Source organism: Propithecus coquereli, unplaced genomic scaffold (assembly GCF_000956105.1).
Source record: "Propithecus coquereli isolate 6110/MARCELLA unplaced genomic scaffold, Pcoq_1.0 Scaffold178, whole genome shotgun sequence".
Taxonomy (NCBI): Eukaryota; Metazoa; Chordata; class Mammalia; order Primates; family Indriidae; genus Propithecus; species Propithecus coquereli.
Window position 1 is genome coordinate 2,494,797 of NW_012142523.1, and position 21,279 is coordinate 2,516,075.

A 21,279-nucleotide genomic window follows, 5' to 3' on the forward strand; every position below is an offset into this window, starting at 1 on the left:
CTGTGACTTCTCTCCCTGGAGCCCTCCAGCCCTGGCAAGGCTAAGGTGGGAGGAGGTACCTGAGAGGGCACCTGCCTGTCCCTGAGAGTGGGATGTGCAGGAGAATACATGGTGGCGTGGACATCCTGAGGGGCAACGCCCAAGGGTCCCCGGGTCCCAGAGGTGAGGGTACCATCCGGGAGGACACGCAAGGAAGAGGTAATGCATTTGGATTTGTCCGTTCCTTCCCGGGGGGCCTGTCAGATGCATGTGTGTGTGTGTGTGTCTGTGTGTGTGTGTGCACATGTGTGTGTGACAGCACACACTTGCCTGTGTGTCTGCCCCTCTGTCCATATAACGGGGTCCTCCCCGCTGGCCCCACGGCAGGGACCGTGTCAGCCCACCCAGTGTGCTCTCTGTGATGGTTACTTTTATCTGACGACCTGCCTGGGCTACGGGGCCCAGCTGTCTGGCCAACAGCAGTCTAGACGTTGCCGTGAGGTACCTTTTAGGTGTGATTAGCACTGAACCAGTAGACTATGAGTAGAGCAGATGCCCCCCACAACGTGGGTGGCCCAGCCGGTCAGCTGAAGACCCGAAAAGACAGAGGTGCCCCAGAGAGGAGGGAATTCTGCCTCCACCTGCCTTCGGACTCAGGATGACATCAACCCTGCCGCCATTTCCAGCCTGCCGGCCTGCCCTGTAGATGTCACCTTGCCAGCCAATTCCTTAAAATATTAATAACTCTCTCTATATAAATATATCCATTTATATCTCTATCTCTACATGTATGACATATATATATACATATATACCTCTCTATAGCTGTATAGCTATAGATGTATACACATCTATAGAGAGATGTACATATTGTGTGTATAGTGTGTATATATACACAATATACCTATGTATACACATACACACATATAAACACATATATATGCATCTTTGTGTATGTCTATGTATCTCCAGAGCTTGGCCTTGACCCAGAGGAGATATATATATATAGCTACATCTATATATGTAGTATCTTCCATTGGTTATATTTCTCTGGAGGGCCCTGGCTAATACACTCCACTTGGACATTTTGCCAAGCCCCGGGATTTAAGAGCACAGTCTCTGGAGCCCGCCAGCCTGGAGTTGGATTCTGACCATAGTCCTTATTAGCTGTGTGATCTTGGTCAAGTAAATTCACTTCTTGCACCTGCGTTTTCTCACGCAGCGCAGGGATCCAGCAGGTGAGATTGCAGAGGGCCGAGCTCGGCGCCCGGCACAGCTGTGCTCAGTGCACAGCTCTCCACCAGCTGGGCGTGCCTGTGCTGGTGTGTGCCACTCCATGGTGTGGACTCCTGTGCATGCATGGGTCCCTGCCTGTGTCCCCTGTGTCCCATCTGCCTCCCACATCTCCATCTCACCAGCTGCTGGAGGCGGGGCTCTCGGTGGCGGTGGAGGCGGCCGGGCCTGGTGGCTATACCGCGGTACACACTGTGCTGACTGTGAACTCCGCCTCGCTGGCCATGATGTCTGTGGGCTGGATGTTGCGGTCATACATTGGGTTCTCAAATGTGGCCCGAACATTGGTGTTCTCGTGGCCGGCATAGCCATTGAACGGAACTTTGGGTCTTCTCCTGGGAATAAGAGAGTGACACAGAGAGGCTCAGGGATCTAGAGAGGCAGAGGTAGGGAGAGAGGGAGGCCTTTCTTCCTTCCAGAAGGTTGTAGGTCTCCTGAGCCAAGAAGGCTCCACCTGGTGCCCACCTTGCTGCCCACCCTCCTTTGCTGCACCTGTGCTTGTAGAGATAGAGCATGAAGCCCGCACCCTCCTCCCCGCACCTGTGCTTGTAGAGACAGAGCACCAAGCCCGCACCCTCCTCCCCGCACCTGTACTTGTAGAGGTAGAGCACGAAGCCCACGCCCCTCCTTCCCCCCACCTGTGCTTGTAGAGATAGAGCACGAAGCCCGCACCCTCCTCCCCTGCACCTGTGCTTGTAGAGACAGAGCACCAAGCCCACACCCCTCCTCCCCGCACCTGTGCTTGTAGAGATAGAGCACGAAGCCCGCGATGATGAGGGCGATGAAAGGCACCAGGATGGCGGCTGCCACGGAGCTGCTGTTGGAAGCAAAGTGGCGGCCGATGGACTCGGGGTCTGACTCCAACAGCCTGAGGTCTGCAAAGTCCCAAAGCACAAAACTCACGTCACAGCGACACAACCTGAGGTGTTGGCCCGTGTCGGCCACCCAATGCCACCGCACACTCTGGGGATGTGGGACTGAGCTTGGGATATTCCTTTCTCCAGCTCCGCGGGGTGGGGGTGGGGGAGCCTGCACGCTCACAGCCGCCACCTGCCTCCTCACGCACACAGCCCCCAGAGTCCCTCATGCTTCTGCCTTGTGTTCAGATCACATCCAGAGGATTGTATTCAGTCCTGGGGGTGATGATCGGCAGAGGAACCTGAAACCGTCTCATAGAATAAGATCTTAAAAAGGTACATGCAGCCCTTTAGAAGTTTCTAAACCTCTTTGGCTATAGGAACCTTTTTCAGACGAAACCTTACAAGGAAGCCAAAATGCAAGACAGATGAAGGCAGAGCAGCTCTGGCTGTGGGAGGGCACCAGAAGCTTCTCCTTCTGGAGGGTCTCCCCACTCAGCACTGGGGGGGGCTCAGGAGAACACGATGAGACCCTGTGGCCCCTGTTAGTACCCCTCTAACTGAGGGGGCTGGGGCTCTGAGAGGGGACAGGAAGCCAGAACAAGAGCTCCCATTTTCTGAGGCCTCCCCAGTGTGCTGGGATGGGGGGCCAGGAGCTGTCTGCAAGGCGTGAAGGGCGCTGTGTGGAAGACAGGGGTCTCAGTCCATGCAGCGCACAGGGCAGCGCTAAGGCGACTCCGGGGAGGAGCAGCGTGGGGTGGGCAGGCAGGGAGGCAGGCTGCTGCTTCGTGCGGAGAGGTGCCTTCTGGAGCTCAGAGCTGGTGGAAATGCAATGGACTGCCTGGGCAGGCAGGGCCTGGGGATGGGAGGTGTCAGCGCCTGGGTATACAGTGGCTCTCACGCACCCATGACGCCTCCTGTCTCCCCCTCCACTGCTTCCGAGAAACCAGGACTCCTCCCCGACCCAAGTCCAAGGCTGGGCACTAGAGGGTCTGGGTCAAAGCTCTGAAGCGTGGGCATTTGACATGGATGACATGAAGCGTTAGGACAAATGAGGGAAGCCTCCTTGACGCTCAGTTTTCTCTTCTGGAAAATGGGGACGACAATACCAACCTCCTAGGACTGTGCTAAGGAGGAGAGGGCATCACAGGTAAAGGTGCCCCCGAGGAACCCAAGTTGAATGCTTCAGGATGTCTTTGTTCCTTGAGGCAGAGGTGATGCCTGAGGGCTGGCCCAAGAGTGTTGCTGGGGGCTGTATCTAAGACCCAGTGTCCCTTGAGCTGGGGGCTCTCACCTCAAGGGCTGAGTGTGACACAGCTTGGCAGAGGTTGAGAGTGATATGCAGGTGTGTTTGTTCTGGGAGAGAGTTTCCATAGCTCTGGTCAGAATCTCAGAGGCGTCCATGATCCACAAGAGGCTGAGCACCGTCTAGGCCGCGGAGTCCCCAGGCCCTCCCTGCCCCAGCACCCGCGGTTTCTCTCCCTCCCCACGAGCTCACACTCCCCGGGGGCAGACGCTAGTTACCAAGTCTTTGAAAGCCGAACTGCCCAAAGCCTTGGCCCTTGACGGAGCCTTGGTAGATGAAGGTGCCTCCGGAGGACTCTGCGGAGACCTGTGATGGTGTGGAGCAGAAAGAACAAGATGGGAGGCATGCTAGAAGGATCTAGAACTCCTGCTGGCCAGGTCAGGCCAGGCCAAAGACACGCTCATTGGCACATGCTGCCAGACGAGCTGGTGTCACCCACCAACCCGCTGCTCCGACACACAGACGTTTGCCCACACCTAGGCAAGGGGGGCGCGACTGACTAGCCGGGGTGGGGCGGGGGCACCAGCTACTTGTATGAGGTGGGGGGAGATTTTTTTCTACTGGTCACATCACTTAATCTGTCTGTGCTGCAGTTCTCATTTGGAAAACGGGAATAATGACAGCAGCTGCTGTGAGGATAATAATATGGATAATGTTAGTATAGACAAAGCACCAAGAACCCTTAATTAACAGGCCTTAGATGTGTGTTGGCTACTATCTCTAGGATGAAAAATTGACTTTTGGGGCACCATGGAACAGACTGAACCATGATTAAAATGTCCCTGGCAGATTAAATGCCCTTCAGAGAGGTCATCACAGTTCCAATGGCTGTGAAGTTTTTGGAGGCAGTTGGGGACTGCTCCCCCGGCACCGTGCCCCGCAATGCTCACCTGTACACTGGGCCTCAGCTGCCAAGGGCACTCTGTGGGGCTGCTCGTGCCACCGCCTACTTCCAACTCTCACTCCTTTGCCAGGGCAGCCTGTCTCGTGTGCTCTAGGCTGACCGCCCCACCTGTACCCCCAAACACACCCCACACCCTGGCTGGCTGTAGAAAGGCCCCGACGGTTGGTGGCTGCCCTAGGTCGTCACTGCAGCTGCTTCTGGCCCACCAGAGCCCCATCCTCGTTTTGCCCTGGGCCTGCACTCCACGTCCCCACTCTGACCTTCCCAGCACGCTGGATTCTCTTGTTCCTGCGCAGCTTCGGGACCAACCCTGTTGAAAGCGGCCTGTCCTTGGATATCCAAGGGGGAATCATAAAATACCCCTGGGAATACCAATGAATTACCCGTATGTGCCAGTCCCTGGAGAAGCCTCTTGGTTCTCCTTACATGTTTATAAAGCAAAGTCACTGGAGCCACAGCCCCCTGCCAACCAGTCCTGTCCATGAGAATGCACCGTGTCTCCCCACCTCTCTGCTGCTCTGGCCCACTATGACCTCTCACTCCTCTCTTGCCTTCCACTTCCAGCACCAACAATCCAATCCACTGGGGGTCCCGGCTTCCAGCTCAAGAATGCCCTCTAAGGGAATAAGTCTTTCCCGCAGGAAACACATGAAAGTCCTATCCCTCTCCCCATGTCCTGGTCTCTCAAGCTGTGCGAAATCACCCACAATCCACATCCTCAAGTGTGAGTGGCTGTCCAAGGTAGTCACGTGGGACTCACCACCTTCTGCCAGCTCCCACCCACCACACCATCACCTTCGACGTGCTTGAATTCCCTCTTCTGCCCTGACCTCCAAGCCCTTGCTTCCTGCTCCAACAGCAGAACTTACTCCATCTCTCTGAGATGTGGGGACCCTCTGGACTCTGAGTCCTCTGCCCTGTGTATCTTTTCCTTTGCCCGCTTCATGAGCAACGAGGACTCCATGCTGCCCTCAGTCCTGGCCCCACAGGAAACCTCCTCCCAAGTTTCCATGTTGATCCTGGGAGTTTCCACACCCTTCTTCCCGGCAGTGACCTGGGGATCGGGGATGGGGCAGGGTACAAGGAGGACAATTTGTCGAACTTACATGCCCATCTAAGGCCCAGTGGTCATCTTTGAACTTGTTCACAAAGATCTCCGCAGGCCCTGTAATCTGGTAAACCTGGAGCAGGAGATGGAAATCTTCTTTCTTGTAAATTCCTGGGGAAAGGGAGTACAGGGGGCACACTTGAAAGATCTGGGAACATTTCAAAACCTGAATTTGTGGGTATGTGGGTGCAAGTTTCTGAGTGGAATTTCAGGTGTAGATGTTAACATAAACATTCCCTGCATACTTTTAAGTAGGTAAGTCTAGTGGTGCATGAGAGTTTGTACAGGCCGAACGTGAGTATACACAAGAACGTGCATAAGTGTGTGAATAACTGGATTACCGGGTTGAGATTGTGATCCTGTTTACACATGCACGTGTGAGAATATAATTTTGCGTATTGTAATCTGTCTGTTAATGCACTGGTATGCTTGTAATTCAGCGGGTACAGGGATGCCTGAAGGCATGCGTGCACACGGGAGGATGTGCGTGTGTTTACGACTATGTATGAGAGCAGCTGAGCGAATGTGATTGTGCAGCTGTAGAGCTGTGTGCACGTATGAACGAGTGGATAGGATTATATGTGGGTTGTGTATCCATATGTTCATTCATTCTCTCATGAATCCATTTTTCTACCCATCTATTCAATCAACATTCATTTTCTAAGATAGTTTTTCTGATTATAGAAAGATTGAAAATTGGGTACATTTTGGAAAATGCAGAGATTCATGAAGAAAAATAAAATCTTTCCTGACTGCACTACTAACAAATAACCACTGTTAACATGATGGTATAAATACTGCCAGTTTTCTTTATGAATATAATTTTTTTCTAAAAAAGGGAGTCTTTTGAAAAATACATTATAATGAGTACATTTCCCAAAAGTTGGCATAATATTTTATCCAGCAGATATATTATTATATAATTAAGATACCCATTTCTTTATTTTTGGGACATTTTCTAGTTCTAATTTTTATGTAATAAAAGTGTCCCTGTAATAGGAACATCCTTTATCATAAATATTTGACTCCCTTCATATCAATTTCTTATGATAAAAATGTTAGAAATGTAATTAATGGGTCCAATCATTTTCAAGGATCTTGACATAAATTGCCAAATTATTTTCTAGAATTGTACTATTTTAGCCATTGATCACTGATGAATCTGACCAACACTAAAATTTATCACTTAAAAAACTCTGAGTTGATAGGATAAGTAGAAACTGACATTTTGTGTTTACTTTTATTTTCCTTTTGATTACTGCTGAAAAAGATTTTTATTTTGTTTGTTGACTGATTGTACTTTGGCTTCTGAGAACTTTCTACCCCTATTTTTGGCTCAGTTTTAGGGATATCAGTCTCTTTTCTCTTTGTTTATAAGAGTTCTTTACATATTCAAGCTATTAAGGCTTGCCATCTAACCACTTCCCTTTCAACAGTGGTGCTTTATAAGGCAAATAAATATGAATAGACACCTCCCGTTTCCCTGACCACCAGGGATTTCACCACTAAGAAAGTCTGAGCCTTGCATGACAGTCCCATGCAATGACATTGCTCATCCTTGCAAAGGGGTGTGCCCATCCTCCTTTGCCACCTACGCTACTGTCACGGAGGTGGCCTGCTCCTTACCAGCCAGGTGCAGCTCCACACCACTGTGGTCAATCATGGTGGCGTTGACCTTGCTGTTGGCAACCTGGAAACCAGTCACTCTGAGCATGGCCGGCTGCTTCTTCCCCTGGTACTCATAGGCCCCTTTCCACAGTGAATTCTTGGCAAAAACATCCCCAGGAACTAGAGGAATTGAGAAACAGACATGAGAGGGACTTTGTGTGTGCTGATAGATTCGGGGCCACCTGATCCCAGTTCACTCCTTGAAATCGTTTCCTTTCCCCAAAGCCTAACGTGGGGAAGGTGGTAGAATGCTCTGGCCCCTTGCAATCCCCTTGTGTCTCAGACAGGATGGGTGCAGGTGACTGAAATCAGTATGTCGAAGAGATGTCTGCACTGCCATGCTCACTGCAGCGCTATTCACAACAGTCAAGATAGGGAAACAACCTAAGTGTCCGTCAATGCATCAATGGATAAAGAAAATGCGATATAAATATATACACACAAGGGAATACTACACAGCTTTTAAAAAGAAGGAAATTCTGTCATTTGCAACAAGATGGATAAACCTGGAGGACATTATGCTAAGTGAAATAAGCCAGGCACAGAAACACTAATACTGCACGATTTCACTTATCTGTGGAATCTGAACAAGTTGAACTCATAGAAGCAGGGAGCAGAATGGTGGTTACAGAGGCTGGGATGGAGGGTGTGAAGATTGTTAAAGGGTACAAAATTTTAGTTAGAAGGAATAAGCTTTAGTGAGCTATTGCACAGCATGGTGATTGCAGTTAATGTATATTTTAAAATTGCTGAAAGAATAGATTTCAAATATTCTTGCCATAAAAAATGATAACTAGATGAGATGATGGGTATGTTAATTAGCTTGATTTAATCATTCCACAATATATTACAACATCACATTGTATCCCATAAATACATACATTTATTATTTTTTAATTACAAATAAAATACAAAGAAAGAAAGCAAAGAGAGGGAACTAGAAGGAAGTGAGAGAAGAAGAAAAGAGAAAAAAAGGAGTGAAGAGGTTTAAAAGATGGAGACCAGAAAGAAGTGAGAAGAGAGAGGAAACTGCCATGTCAGTATAGCGTGGTGGGCACGAACACGGGCTAATGAAGTCAGAAGAGCTGGATTATAGTCTTAGCTCTGTCACCTATCAGCTGTTTGATCACGTGCAAGAGCCTTAAGTTTCTCACCTGTACAGGATACACTTGTAATGCCTGTGGGTGGGAGCCATCCACTGAACTCATTAGGGTTAAATGATCTAATGTAAATTGTATGCTACATAATGTTTGGTTACAAAAGCACCTAATAAGTGATAGCTACTAAATTTGTCATTTACCCTCGTAATTCTCTATGGCAAGTATTATAATCCCTATTTTTTTTTAGATGGGGTCTTACTCTGTCATCTAGGCTGAAGTACAGTGGTGATATCATAGCTCACTGCAGCCTTGAACTCCTGGGCTCAAGCGATCCTGAGCTTCCCACCTCAGCCTTCCAAGTAGCTGGGACTACAGGCACGCCCCACCATGCCTGGCTAACTTTTAAATTTTTTGTAGAGATGGGGTCTTGTTATGTTACCTAAGCTGGTCTTGACCTCCTAGCCGCAAGTGAGCCTCTCGCTTTGGCCTCCCAAAGTGCTGGGATTACAAGCATGAGCCACTGTGCCTGGTCTATGATCCCTATTTTACCAGAAGGTAAACTGAAGCTTAAAGGTGAAGCTCATGTGCCCACAGCTGGTCAGTGACCAAAATGGCACTTGAATTGAGTTTACGGCGCCAGATCTAGTCTTGTTTCCTGTAACATACACATGCTGATGCAGAAAATAAAAGTAGAAGGTTCAAAAATGGACGTGGTAGTCTGTAAGATTTTGCCTCGGTCAGGCCGCACCTGTAGTTCTGTGTTCAGTTCTGGATGTGACACTTTCAAAGACATAATACTTGTCTTAAAAATGTAACCATTTCCAGGATGCCCCTTGGGCAGGACTGGGTCTATGTGTCTGTGTGACTATACCCTGGCCAGCCTGTGCCAGGAGAGGCTAGAGTAATGAATGGTTCTAGAGCTGGAAGCTTTGGACATATTTCTGGAAGGCCCTAGCTCTCTCTTCTGGATGAGGTTTCTGCTTCCTTCAGGCTCACTTCTTCCCAAAGCCTGCCTGGGCTGGGGAGGTGCGTGGGGAAATCTGCCAGGGTCTGTGGATAGTTTTCATGCCCTCCCACTGGGCACTCAGCAATTCATGTGCGTGATTCTGACTAGCTGGGTGAGAAAAGTAACACCAGCCTTTTAAGCCAAAGATTTGAACCATACATACTTGAGGCTTGTGTGAGTGGCGGCTCCCGGGCGGTGTTGACGGGTCTCCCACTGGGCCGGACCTCTGCTGGGGAAAGAGAATGGAAGGAAACAGGTTCAGACTCAGGTTCACACTCTACTGGAAAAATAAGGGTCACCCATCTGACATTAGGTCAAGGGGTTCTTTGAGATCTTGGTGTGGACTTATTTTCTTAGACCAGGAGGTGGACTGCTTTGATGGTCTGGTGACACTGTAGACCTCTCTCAGAATAATAAAATACAAAGAATCACAAAGGAAATCAGTTTTATTGGTTACAGTTATTAAAATGTTCAATAAGACATTAGGATATGGTTGTATATATGATGCCATACTACTGCATTAAATAGCAGGATTTAGCAGCAAGTCTAGTAACAACTATAATCTTAAAGTAGTCAGGAACATTAACAATATTTCATGATATTGGTAACAATTGTAAAATAATACACAAATGTCTGCAGTTTCTACTGGTGACAAATTTACAGGTATTGCCAACAATACTATGGGTTGTTGTCTACATTCGAAATTAAAGGAAATGTGAAATTTCAGTAAGAGGGAAAGGAAAGCAAAGATGTATATTTTCCCATCCTCATTCACAGACTCCCTGAACGCCTTATCAAAAACTTTGGGTTAAAAGCCCTGTCGTTGACTCTGCTTTCCTTCCAGATACTGTGCGTGAAGGAGGAACTTCTACCCAGCAAAGGTGAGCCCCTTGAGCCCTGGTGGGTGTGTTGGCGGAGTGCTTTCCTCCCTTGGAGGGATGGTGTTAAGACTGAGAAGGCTTCACGGGCAAAGGCAAAGGCAAAAGCCTTGGGCCTGAGGCAGAGAGCTTAGACTTCAGGTCCCTGCTGAGCCACTTAATGATTGTGTGACCTTGACTAGTCACTTGACTACTTAGAGTCTTCATCTATTCATTGAAACATGGAAAAATACTAAAACATTCACAGGTCTATGATGAATAAATGAGGTTATGAATATGAAAGTCATGGTCAGTCAATATTAACATCTTTTCTTCTTTTGCAGAGAAACAACAGAAAACCTGCCTTGTCACCAAGTAAGGGCACACTCCCCACTGTTTCCCTTACAGGGGAGACACAGGTCTTTAGCCAAACCCTTCCATCTTTGGAGGTCAGCTCTGAGTATACGGAAAGCCATGGAGAAATTTTCCATAAAGACTCAGTGAGAGTATACTTCTGAACAGAATGCTTTATCGTCTCAGCATTTGTAAGATGAAGGGAGCAAAGAGGGAGAAAGAATTTTACGTGCAAGACACTGTGCTAGGCACTTATTCATGTTATCTCATTTACTCCTGCTGTTGAAACTGTGAAGTAGAGATTATTGTCCCCATTTTATAGAAGAGAAACTTGCTGAGAGGCAGAAAGGTGAAGGGGCTTGCTCAAGATCATACATTAAGGGGTTGAGTTGGGATTCAACTGCATCTACTGCATCTAAAACATTTTATATTTTTAAATATGAGTACCTATAAATAACATGAAAAAGAATAAATTACTTAAGAATAAATGGAACCAAACAAGGCAAGACTTGTACACTGAAAATTATAAAACACAACTGAAAGAAATTAAAGATTTAAATAAACAAAAAGACATTGCATGTTCATCGATTAGAAACCTTAATATTGTTCAGATGGCAACACTCCCCAAATTGATTTATAGATTCAGCACAAGCCCTGTCAAAATCCCAGCTATTTTCCAGAAATTGACAAGCCAACCTTAAAATCCATATAGAAATACAAGGCAAAAGAAGAACAATCTTGAAAAATAAGGACAAAGTTGGAGGATTGGCAATTCCCAATTTCAAAACTTACTACAAAACTAAAGTAATCAGGGCTGGGTGGTGACAGCACACGATAGTCATAGAGATCAGTGGAATAGAATAGAGAATCCAGCTATAAACTCATACATTTATGGTCAAATGCCTTTTGACAGGGATGTCAAGACAATTCAGTGGGGGAAAGAACAGTCTTTCCAACAAATGGTTCTGGAACAACTGGATATCCACACACAGAAGAATGAATTTGTACTCCAACCTGACACCATAAAAATTAACTTAAAGTGGATCAAAGGTATAAATGTAAGAGATAAAACTATAAAACTCTTAGTGTAAAACATAGGCAAAAATATTCATGACCTTGGGTCAGGCAAAGTTTCTTAGATATGACAGCAAAAGCATAAGAAACCAAAGGAAAAATAGATAAATTGGATGTCATAAAAATTGAAAAGTTTGGTGCTTCTAAGGATACCAACATAAAAGTGAAATGACAACCCACAAAATGGGAAAAATTTGCAAATCACGTGTCTTATCAGGGACTTGTATTCTAAATATATAAAGAACCATAAACAGACAACTCAAGTAAAAAAAATGGACAAAGGATTTATATAGACATTTCTCCAAAGAAAATATACACACATAAAAAGATGCTCAGCATCATTAGCCATTAGGGAATATAAATCAAAACTACAATGACACAGGCAACAAAAGCAAAAATAGACAAATGTTATTACATCAAACTAAAAAGCTTCTGCACAGCAAAGGAAACAATCAATAGAGTGAAGAAGAGACAGTCTATGGAATGGGATAAAATATTTGCTAACCAAACATCTGATAAGAGGTTAATATCCAAACTATATAAAGAACTTAAACAACTCAATAGCAAGAAAATAAAGAATCTGATTAAAAAATGAGCAAAGGACCTGAATAGATATTTCTCAAAAGAAGCTATACAAATAGCCAACAAATATATAAAAAAAGTTCAGCATTACTAAGCATCAGAGAAATGCAAATTAAAACCACAATGAGATATCATCTCATACCTGTTAGAATAGCTATTGTCAATAAGGTTAAAAACGACAAGTGTTGGTGAGGATATGGAAAAAAGGGAAGTTATGTATACTGTTGGTGAGAATGTAAATTAGTAAAGCCACTATGGAAAACAATATGAAGGTTTCTCAAAAAATTAAAAATTGAACTACCATACGATCCAGCAATCCCACTACTGGGTATATATCCAAAGAAAATGAAATCAGTAAGTCAAAGAAATATGTGCACTCTTATGTTTGTTGCAGCATTATTTACAATAGCAAAGATAGACAAAAAGCCTAAATGTCCATCAATGAATCAATGGAAAAAGAAAATGAGATATATATATATATCATATCATACACAGACACACACACACACACACACACACACACACAATGGAAAACTACACAGCCTTAAAAAGAAAACACATTCTGCCATTTGCAATAACATGGATGAACCTGGAGGATATCATGGTAAGTGAAATAAGCCAGGCACAGAAAAACAAATATTGCATAATCTCATTTATATGTGGAATCTAAAAAAATTGAACTCATTCATAGAAGCGGAGAATAGAATGGTGGTTACCAAGGGCTAGGGCAGGTGGGAGGAAGGAAATGGGGAGATGTTGGTCAAAGGATGCACAATTTCACTTAGACGGGAGGAGATCTATTGTACAAAATGGTGACTATAGTTAATAACAACATATTTATTGTATACTTGAAAATTGTTAAGTAGATTTTGTATTCTCACCCCCCAAAATGGTAAGTATGTGAGCTAATGGATATGCTAATTTGCTTGACTTAGCCATTCCACAATGTATATGTGTATCAGAACATCATGTTGTATACCATATTTGTTTATGTGTCAATTAAAAATTAATTGGGTGAAAAAACTCAAACAAAAAAAACCACAATAAGATACCACTTTACACTACTTAGGATGAATCTACTAAAAAATAATGGACAATAACAAGTGTTGACAAGGACGTAGAGAAGTCGGAACTCTGGTGCCTTGTTGGTGGGAATGGAAAATGGTGCAGGCACTTTGGAAAACAGTTGGACAGGTCCTCAAAATGTTACACATAGAATTCCTACCCCTAGATATGTAGCCAAGAGAATCAAAAACATATCCATACAAAATGTGCACATGTATGTCCACAGCAGCATTATTCATAATAGCCAAAAAGTGGAAACAAACTAAACGTCCATCAATGGATGAAGGGATAAATGGAAAGTGGTATAGCCGTCTACAGAACACTATACAACCATAAAAAGGGATGAAATTCTGATACGTGCTATCACATGGACGATTCTTGAAAACAGCACGCTAACTGAAATCAGCCAAACAAAAAAGGACAAATACTGAATGATTCCACTAACATGTGGTGTGTAGAATAGGCAAATTTATGGAGACAGGAAGTAAAATAGTGGTTACCGTGGGCTAAGGAAAAGGGGGAATGGAAAGTTATTGTTTAATGAGTACACAGTTTCTGTTCTGGATAATGAAAAAGTTCCGGAAATGGACGGTGGTGATGGTTGCACAGTAACATGAATATATCTAATGCCACTCAATTATACACTTACAATCTTATATTATGTATATTTTGCCATAATAAAAACTTAAAAAAATAAATGTACTTAAAAACCCTTATACCACTATCATATGTGGAAAATAAATATTATTTTCCATAAGAAAAAGAAATTTACAACAGTTCATACAATGAAAACGAAACAATGTAATTAAGTTCTGGTTCTGAAGGCTTCTCCCTGCAGGGCAGGACAGCACAGTAGTTAAGAGCATGATCCTCAAGTTAGACTGTCAGGGTTTGGATCTGCAGCTCTTACCCTTTACCAGCTGGTGGCCTTGGACAGGTTAATTAACGTCTCTGTGCCCCAGTTTCCCCACATATTAAATGGGGATACAAATAGCCCCTCCCTTGTAGGTGCTTGTGAGGATGAAAAGAGTCAAGTCACACAAAGTGCTCAGGACAATGCCTGGCAGAGGGTGAGATCGGCTCCTGTAAAGCAGAGTTCAATGCTATTCCAGCACCACACTGATCCTTTACCCTTGCTCCTTTCACTTAAGACTAGACTCAGGCATCACCTTCCCCAGGAAGCCCTCCCTGACTTCTTCCCTGCCCCCTTTGGTGCCCTTCCTTTTCCTTCCCACAGCATTTGGGGCATCTGCATGTTCCTTTGGGCACTGCTGTATCTGATGACGTGTCTGTCTGCTCCAGCAGAGCGTGAGCTCCTTTAGGGCAGGGTTGTGTCAGTCACCTCTGAATCCCCCGTTCCCAGCACAGGCAGGGCGCAGTGATGATGCGCAGTTGAAGAACTGAGAATGACTGAATGGAGAAGAGGGGGAGGGAGGCCTGGGACATCTTGGTAACCGCAAGGGACCCATGGGTGGCTGCTGTTTAATCAGGGTTATAACATGCGTAAGGCATTATTCCAGTGTGGTGGGAGGAAGAGCTTTTCTCTGCCCGAGGGTTGAGCACCATCCCGTGAGAGCGTTTCAGTTCGGGCAGAAGGCGCAAGTACAACTTGGGATTGGTTCAGTATGTGCCTCTTAGACTGCTCTGGTTTGGTCTCCTGGAGACTCAACACCTTAGGACATCAGAAGCAGGACCCAGCTCCTGGAAATCCGGCTTCTTCCTTCTCTTTTGCCCTCTTTCAGCTCAAGGCCAGCCGTCACCTTCGGCTTCCCACACTGGGGAGGTAACCGCGCGGGCACACTCACCCAGGCAGATGGGCGGCTTGCCTGTCCAGCTGCCATCCGCCTTGCAGGTGCGGTGCTCGGAGCCCCCCTTGAGGGAGAAGCCCTCCTGGCAGGAGTAGATGAGCGTGTAGCCCATGGAGGGCAGATCCAGGGCCCCGACGTGGGCGTGGGTTGGCGTCTCCGGCTGCCTGCAGTGGTGGGCTGGGCGAGAGGAAAGACAGTGTTGGACCTGCGGAGATTAGGGGCTTTAGGGGGCCTTTCGACCCTCCCCCTGTTCCTTTCCCTCCGAGGCGCTTTCATGCCCAGCCTCCCCCTCCCCAGTCATGCCCCCCAACCCCAAGCCCTGTGTCTGTAGGAATCGCCAAAGTGGAGGTCAGGTGGACATTGGCTTGGTCAGCCCTGCAGGAGCCGAAGCCTGCAGCACTTCTGAGGAAGGAGTCACCATGGTCAAAAGCCTGATATCTCCACCCTGGGGCCTGGCCTTATAGTTGTTAGTTTTTGCTGCCACTGGATAGTTTTTTCTTTACTAAGGTACATGGATTGCCTTGAGATTGGCTCTTGTGTGGAAATGTCTTCTGTGAGGCCCCAAGGGGTAAAGACTACAAAGAGACCAATATCAGCCCAATAGGAGGGCTCTTCCCTAATTACTCTTCCTAAAATAGCAACCCACCCTATTGAGAAGTTGTGGGCTCCCTGTCATTCAGGGCATTCAAGCATGTCCTGGACACCTGGCTGGGGCAAGAGGAATTTTCTCGGGGTGTGGTGAAGTCTGCACTCACGGACACAGTCGGGCGGGGTTCCGCTCCAGGTCAGGTTGGGGAGGCAGGTCCTGGTGGTGGAGCCCTGAAGCAGGTAACCTTTCTGACAACGGAAGAGCACTGTGCTTCCAACCTGTGGCAAGGACAGAAGGTCCTGTTGTCCCCTTCCCTCCAGCAGGGCATCAGATGCCTGTCCCTTGACCACTCACTCTCCCAAGACCCAACTCTGACCCAGCTGTTGCCGCTGCCTGCAACACCCCTCTTCTGCTTCTCTGCCTGGGCCACTCTTATTTATCCACAAGGCCTTGTCCGATCCCCCGAGGCATGCTGTAATGTTACACTCTGTCACCTGGGTCAGAATCAGAAACTCCTGGATCTGAGTTCTGGCTTCTGTGTTTACTCATGACAGTCCGCATGGAACTCTGCAAACCTTAGTCTTCCTCTGCGTGAAGCAGGGATGACCATCCCTGCCACAGCTATGCTGGGATGTCATGACACTCAAGTGTGATGGTGGATTTGACAGCATTTTATAAAATGTGAACAACAGCACAAAATAAAATTATCACTTTGTGTGTGTCCCTTTCTTCTATGAAACCGTAAATTCCTTAAGAGCAGGTGACTTCCTTACAGATATGGCCCCCACAGAATCCGGCGTTGTGCTTTGTAGATATCTGTTGACAGAACCGCCAGCTCCCTCTGTCCCTCCCTCTGCTCAGCTATGTTCCCAGCCTTGACTCCCCACAAGACCCTCACCGTCCCCGACACTCCTGCTGCCGCCAGCTCCATCCCTCCTCCTCCCGTCCACTGGCATGATGCGGCAGATCAGTTTCCCACCCTGCAACTCGGATCATACTACTCCCCAGCTCGAACACTCATGTGTCCCTGTCACCTGCTGGAGCAAATGCAAACGCAACCTGTAACTCTTAATTTCCACTCCCTTCCTCCACGCCCGACCTGTTTCTGTCTTGGATCTCATCATGTGATTCAGCAAATGGCACCTTTATCCCCGCAGCTGTGCAAATCAGGCACCTCAAGTCATCTGTGAATCCCTCCACTCCTCAGTGAGACCTGTCAACGCGCCCCCTCGGTTCCACCTACAGAACGTGCCCTGAGCTCTTCAGTTCTCCCCGCCTGCGCCGTCACTGCCACGCTTGTCTCCACCCAAGTCACGATGGCAGTGTGCTCCTTGTCTAAGTGCTTCTATTCTTAACCCCGTTATTCATCCTCTGCCCAGCAGCCTGAGCGATATTTCAAGTGATGGATCAGATCAGTCACCTTCAAGTGACATTTAGAATAAAATCCAAAATATTTATCATGGCCTCAAGGCCCTGCATGACCATGGCTCCCTCTTTGCGAAAATCATTATGTGATATCTGAAGCATACAAAGGATATGGGGAACATACATGAGTGTGATTAATAATAGAGTGACACTGAGGCTGAGCGAGAACATGACGAGCACGACTGTGACGATCTGGGTGCGCCTTCCCCGCTCCATTCCTCAGCTCCCGTTGGTGGTAACCGCTGTCTTGAATTTTGTGTATTTAATTTCCTTGCCTTGTTAAGAATAATTCTATCACATATGTGTGTACCTATCTCTAAACCATTTAGTAAGTTTTTGATGGTTTTAATCCTTCTGAAAATAGTGTCATACCACCTTTGTCATTCAATAGTATGTTCCTAAGATTCGTGCATGTTCTGAAGAGCTGTATGTAGTTCATTCATTTTCACCGCTGTATAATAGTCCACCATGAGACTAGACCACAGTTTTTCTCGTTTCTTGGTAACATGTACGAGAGTGTCCCTGGGATGCGTTTCCAGGAGTGGAAACTCTGGGTCACAGAGTGGGTGCGTGTTTACCTTTACAGGCCAGGGCCAAGGTGTTTCCAAACCTTGCGCAGCTCTCTGACCTCATCTCCTTCTCCTGGTGCTGCAGACCCGCTGGCTGGCCTGGCCTGCTTTCTAGCCCCTGCCCTGGTAAGCACTCCCCTGCCTCAGTGCTCCTTTGCCCCAGCCATTCGCTCGGCCAGGAACGTCACCTCACTCTGCACAGGGCTACCCCTTCTCACTGCGGAGGCCACAGTTCAAATGTCACCTTTAGGAGGGCTCTTCCCTAATTACTCTTCCTAAAATAGTAACCCACCCTATTTGCACCCCTTTAATGAGTAGCGTCCAGTGCTCTCGGGGGTTAACTTGTTGGTTTATTTGTTTCTCATCACCGGCCAGGCAGCTCCACGAGAGCAGGCGCCTAGGCTGTGCTGTTCCTACTGTAATTCCCACTCCTAGAACAGCGTATGGCTGCAAATACGTGCTGGATGAGTACAGACTGGGTGAGTAATTGCCTTGCTTGACTAGATCTCAGCCTGTCATTCCTGATATTTTTGTGGGCACGTCTTGGGCTGCAGCTAACTGTCCTGCTTGAACACACATGTACTGTCCTGCTTTCTTTTCTCTGTTCACAGTGTCCCATTCTGGGCTTTCCAAATCCTCTCCTTCTCCCAAAGCTCATCATCCTGAAACGAGCCCATGGGGCCTGCACCCTGACGGGCATGTGTGGCACATGCTGCCCTGCTGCCCTGTGTGAGCCCAGTGTCTGTAGGTTGGCTGCGGGCACCTTGAGGACAGAAGGTCTGTCTGTCTCCCTCATTTCTGTATTTCCATAGCTGCCCTGCCCCACCCCAAAGAGGCAGATCCAAGGTCTTGTCCTCCCCTAGGGCTGTCCTGAGGACGGTCCCCAGGTCCTCTTACGCTGACAGTGACAGGAAGGGACAGGGAATAGGAAGGCACCATCTTGGCTGACCCCATTACCTGGTAGCCCTGAGAATTGTTCTGAATCCCAAACTGCGGCACGCCAGGGTCTGCACACATGGTCAGCGTCGGATCTGGATTGTCGAAACAAAGACACAGGTGACAGGGTCACTGCAGCTGTCACTGCCTCGTCTCACTCTGAGGAGCAGGGGCAGGAAAGGAAACAGAGCCACATCCTGGCCTCCTTGCCTTTTGAGACCCCCACCCAAATCACAGCCCTGGCTCACTACTCGGTTCCCCAGAGCAGGTGAGCTCCGGCTGTTTTGCACCCTGCTCCGAGAAGCTCAGAGGAGGACTTGTTTCCTTTTGCAGGTGAGACCACTGAAGACAGGGAAGGATGGTCATCATCTCAGGCCCAAACGAAGGTTCTCCCCAGCTGGGGCGCTCTCTGCCGCAGTCCCCTCTCACCTATGCAGCTGGGCTGAGTGCCGCTCCACGTCCCATCTGACTGGCAAAACCTGCGTGGAGAGCCCACCAGCACCAGCGGGGGATGGCAGGAGTAGGAGACAGACGACCTGTAGGAGAAGCCTCGGTCCTCTCTCCTCCCGTGGGCTGGGACACCAGGGTCTCCGCAGAACACAGCTGGGAAGACAAAGGGAGAAAGGCAGGTCAAGTGGCTTTCTAGAACCCATCTCCCTCTCCCACACCCCCACCTTTGTCCCCTGCATTGTTTTCCTCCCGGTTCTGCTTGAACTCTGGGAACTGGCAGCCCCAGGTAAGCGCTTACACCTGCCTCAGTGCCACTGCTCTGTGGTCCCTCTCCCTCCTGCATTCCAAGGAGCACCACTACAGGAAGTTCAGGACATTGAAAAAATTAAAATTTACAATCCCACTATCCCAAACTTCTTTCCATTTTCACACACATTCTCTTCTAGTCTCCCTTCAGTTGTATGCGAACTTCACAGAGCTGAAAACCAAAGTCCATGTGATTATGAATCTTGCTTCATTCACTTAATATTGTCCTGCGAACACTTTCCACATTCATGACATCATTATCACTTATTGGCTGCCCAATTTTGCAATGGTTGGTTGTACCGTAATTACATTTTGTCATAACTATGATATTGAACATGTTCTATTATTATAAAGTTATATATGGCTTTTCCTTCACATGTATTATTTTTTTAGGAGAACTTTTTAAGAGTGGACTTATTATTTTTAAAGGTTTGAACATGTTCGCAGCTCTTGCTGTGCACTGTCAAATTTCTTTCTCCAAAGGATGCACATTTACACTGCGGTGGGGAGTGTGCGGGCGTATCCATTTCGGTCAGGTCATGTTAGCATCAGACAGCATCATTACACATTGACTACCAAACGCAAAGCCCCCAACATCTCTTCAAGCATTACTTTACACTGCAATGTGAGTGTGTGTGTGCACAGAGTCATGAGGTTCACGTGCAAAATAAAAGGAAAGCTGTACCTGCAGCCTATGCCTGGAAGCTGGGGAGTCCAGGCGAACCATTAGCAGTCAATTAAAAGCTGAGTTGATCTGAAGTTACCGTATCCAGGAGGGACAAGAAATACAAAGGCTGACAAGTAAAGAGTGAGTGGTTCAGCCTTTCTAATAAGCAATGTGATGCCAATTAAAGTAATGTCTTTTTAAATGTCAGACATTTAAAGATGTCTTTTTAAATGCCTCAGGCTGGTAAATATTTTAAAAATTGGCACAATCCATTGTTGGTGAAGGTGTAATCAAGGAACATTCTCCTAACTGCTGTTGGTAATGTAATATGGGACACTCTTTCTAGAAGACAGTTTGGGAAAAGCAGTCAAGAAACGAAGAGTGACTGTCATGGCCCAGAATTCTCACTTCTAGGACTTTACCGTAAGAGTAAAAAAAAACACGATTTTCAGGGATATTTATTGCATTACAGCATCTAACATAATTAAATTAGAGATGACCTAAATTCATCACCAGTAGGAGATGATTAAACAAGTAGTGGTGTCTACAACAAGGAAATTCTCTGAAGCTGTTAAACGTGATGACGCGTAGATCAGTATTATCGAAGGTGTTGAAGGAAAGGTTTTGGCGGCCTACCAATGGATGCAAGTTAGGAAATTGTACGTACAGCACAGCCCAATACCATTCATAGGAAACTGCACCCAAATCGCTATAGATGCAGAGATGCACAGGGAACCATGTATTAACAGAAGCACAATCAGAAGCTTAACTGTGGTTATCACTGGGAAGTGATGAGTTGGATGGTTTTTACTTTCTTCTTTGTATTTTCTAACGTAGTATAAATTCTTTTTATGGTGACCATAACTCATCATTAAAAAGCAATTCAGCTATTTATCCAGAGGACAAGCAAGATTGTTGAGTCCAGACTCAACTGTGAGCCTTTACTCCCATCTGCACATTTCCCCGGTGGTATGTGAAGGTTGGTAGGAATAAAATGCGCCAAATGCCTGTGTCCACTTTGGGGCAGGTGGCCCTAAGCTCTGCTGAAATTCCCAAATGGAAGCAAATTTTCAGAGGTACCCAGTGTCATGAGCATGTGGATGGTTTTCTGCAGAATTAGATAAATGCCGATTAGAAAGAAAAATTAGCTCCTGCTGTTTGTCCAAAGCATGGGCATAGCCAAACCTTCCAGAGCCCATTCATAGGTGTAACGAAGAGTAAGGGACCTGGAACCTCAGTAAGGAATGAGCCCTGGAATGGACTTGGGGTTCTTCAGGATACAGCTGGGCTAGGTGGATAAAAACTAAAGTATCTCACCAGAAAATCGAAGATCCCCCAGAAGTCTTTTCTGTGCAGGGTATTTTCCATGAAGACAG

General features: G+C 46.8%; 1 protein-coding gene across 1 annotated transcript in view; it reads right to left on the reverse strand.

Annotated features, from left to right (window-relative positions):
- Positions 1-1,394: 1,394 nt before the first annotated feature.
- Positions 1,395-21,279, reverse strand: part of CSMD2 (CUB and Sushi multiple domains 2) — a 587,354-nt gene continuing 567,469 nt past the window's right edge. The window contains exons 60-69 of the mRNA XM_012642214.1: positions 18,910-19,083; positions 18,502-18,575; positions 15,717-15,828; positions 14,959-15,138; positions 9,385-9,447; positions 7,074-7,235; positions 5,446-5,558; positions 3,654-3,741; positions 2,009-2,147; positions 1,395-1,607 (exon numbers count right to left, since the gene is read on the reverse strand). Coding sequence (XP_012497668.1) covers positions 1,448-1,607; positions 2,009-2,147; positions 3,654-3,741; positions 5,446-5,558; positions 7,074-7,235; positions 9,385-9,447; positions 14,959-15,138; positions 15,717-15,828; positions 18,502-18,575; positions 18,910-19,083 — 1,265 coding nt within the window. The 3' untranslated portion in view covers positions 1,395-1,447. The remainder of the gene's footprint in view (positions 1,608-2,008; positions 2,148-3,653; positions 3,742-5,445; positions 5,559-7,073; positions 7,236-9,384; positions 9,448-14,958; positions 15,139-15,716; positions 15,829-18,501; positions 18,576-18,909; positions 19,084-21,279) is intronic.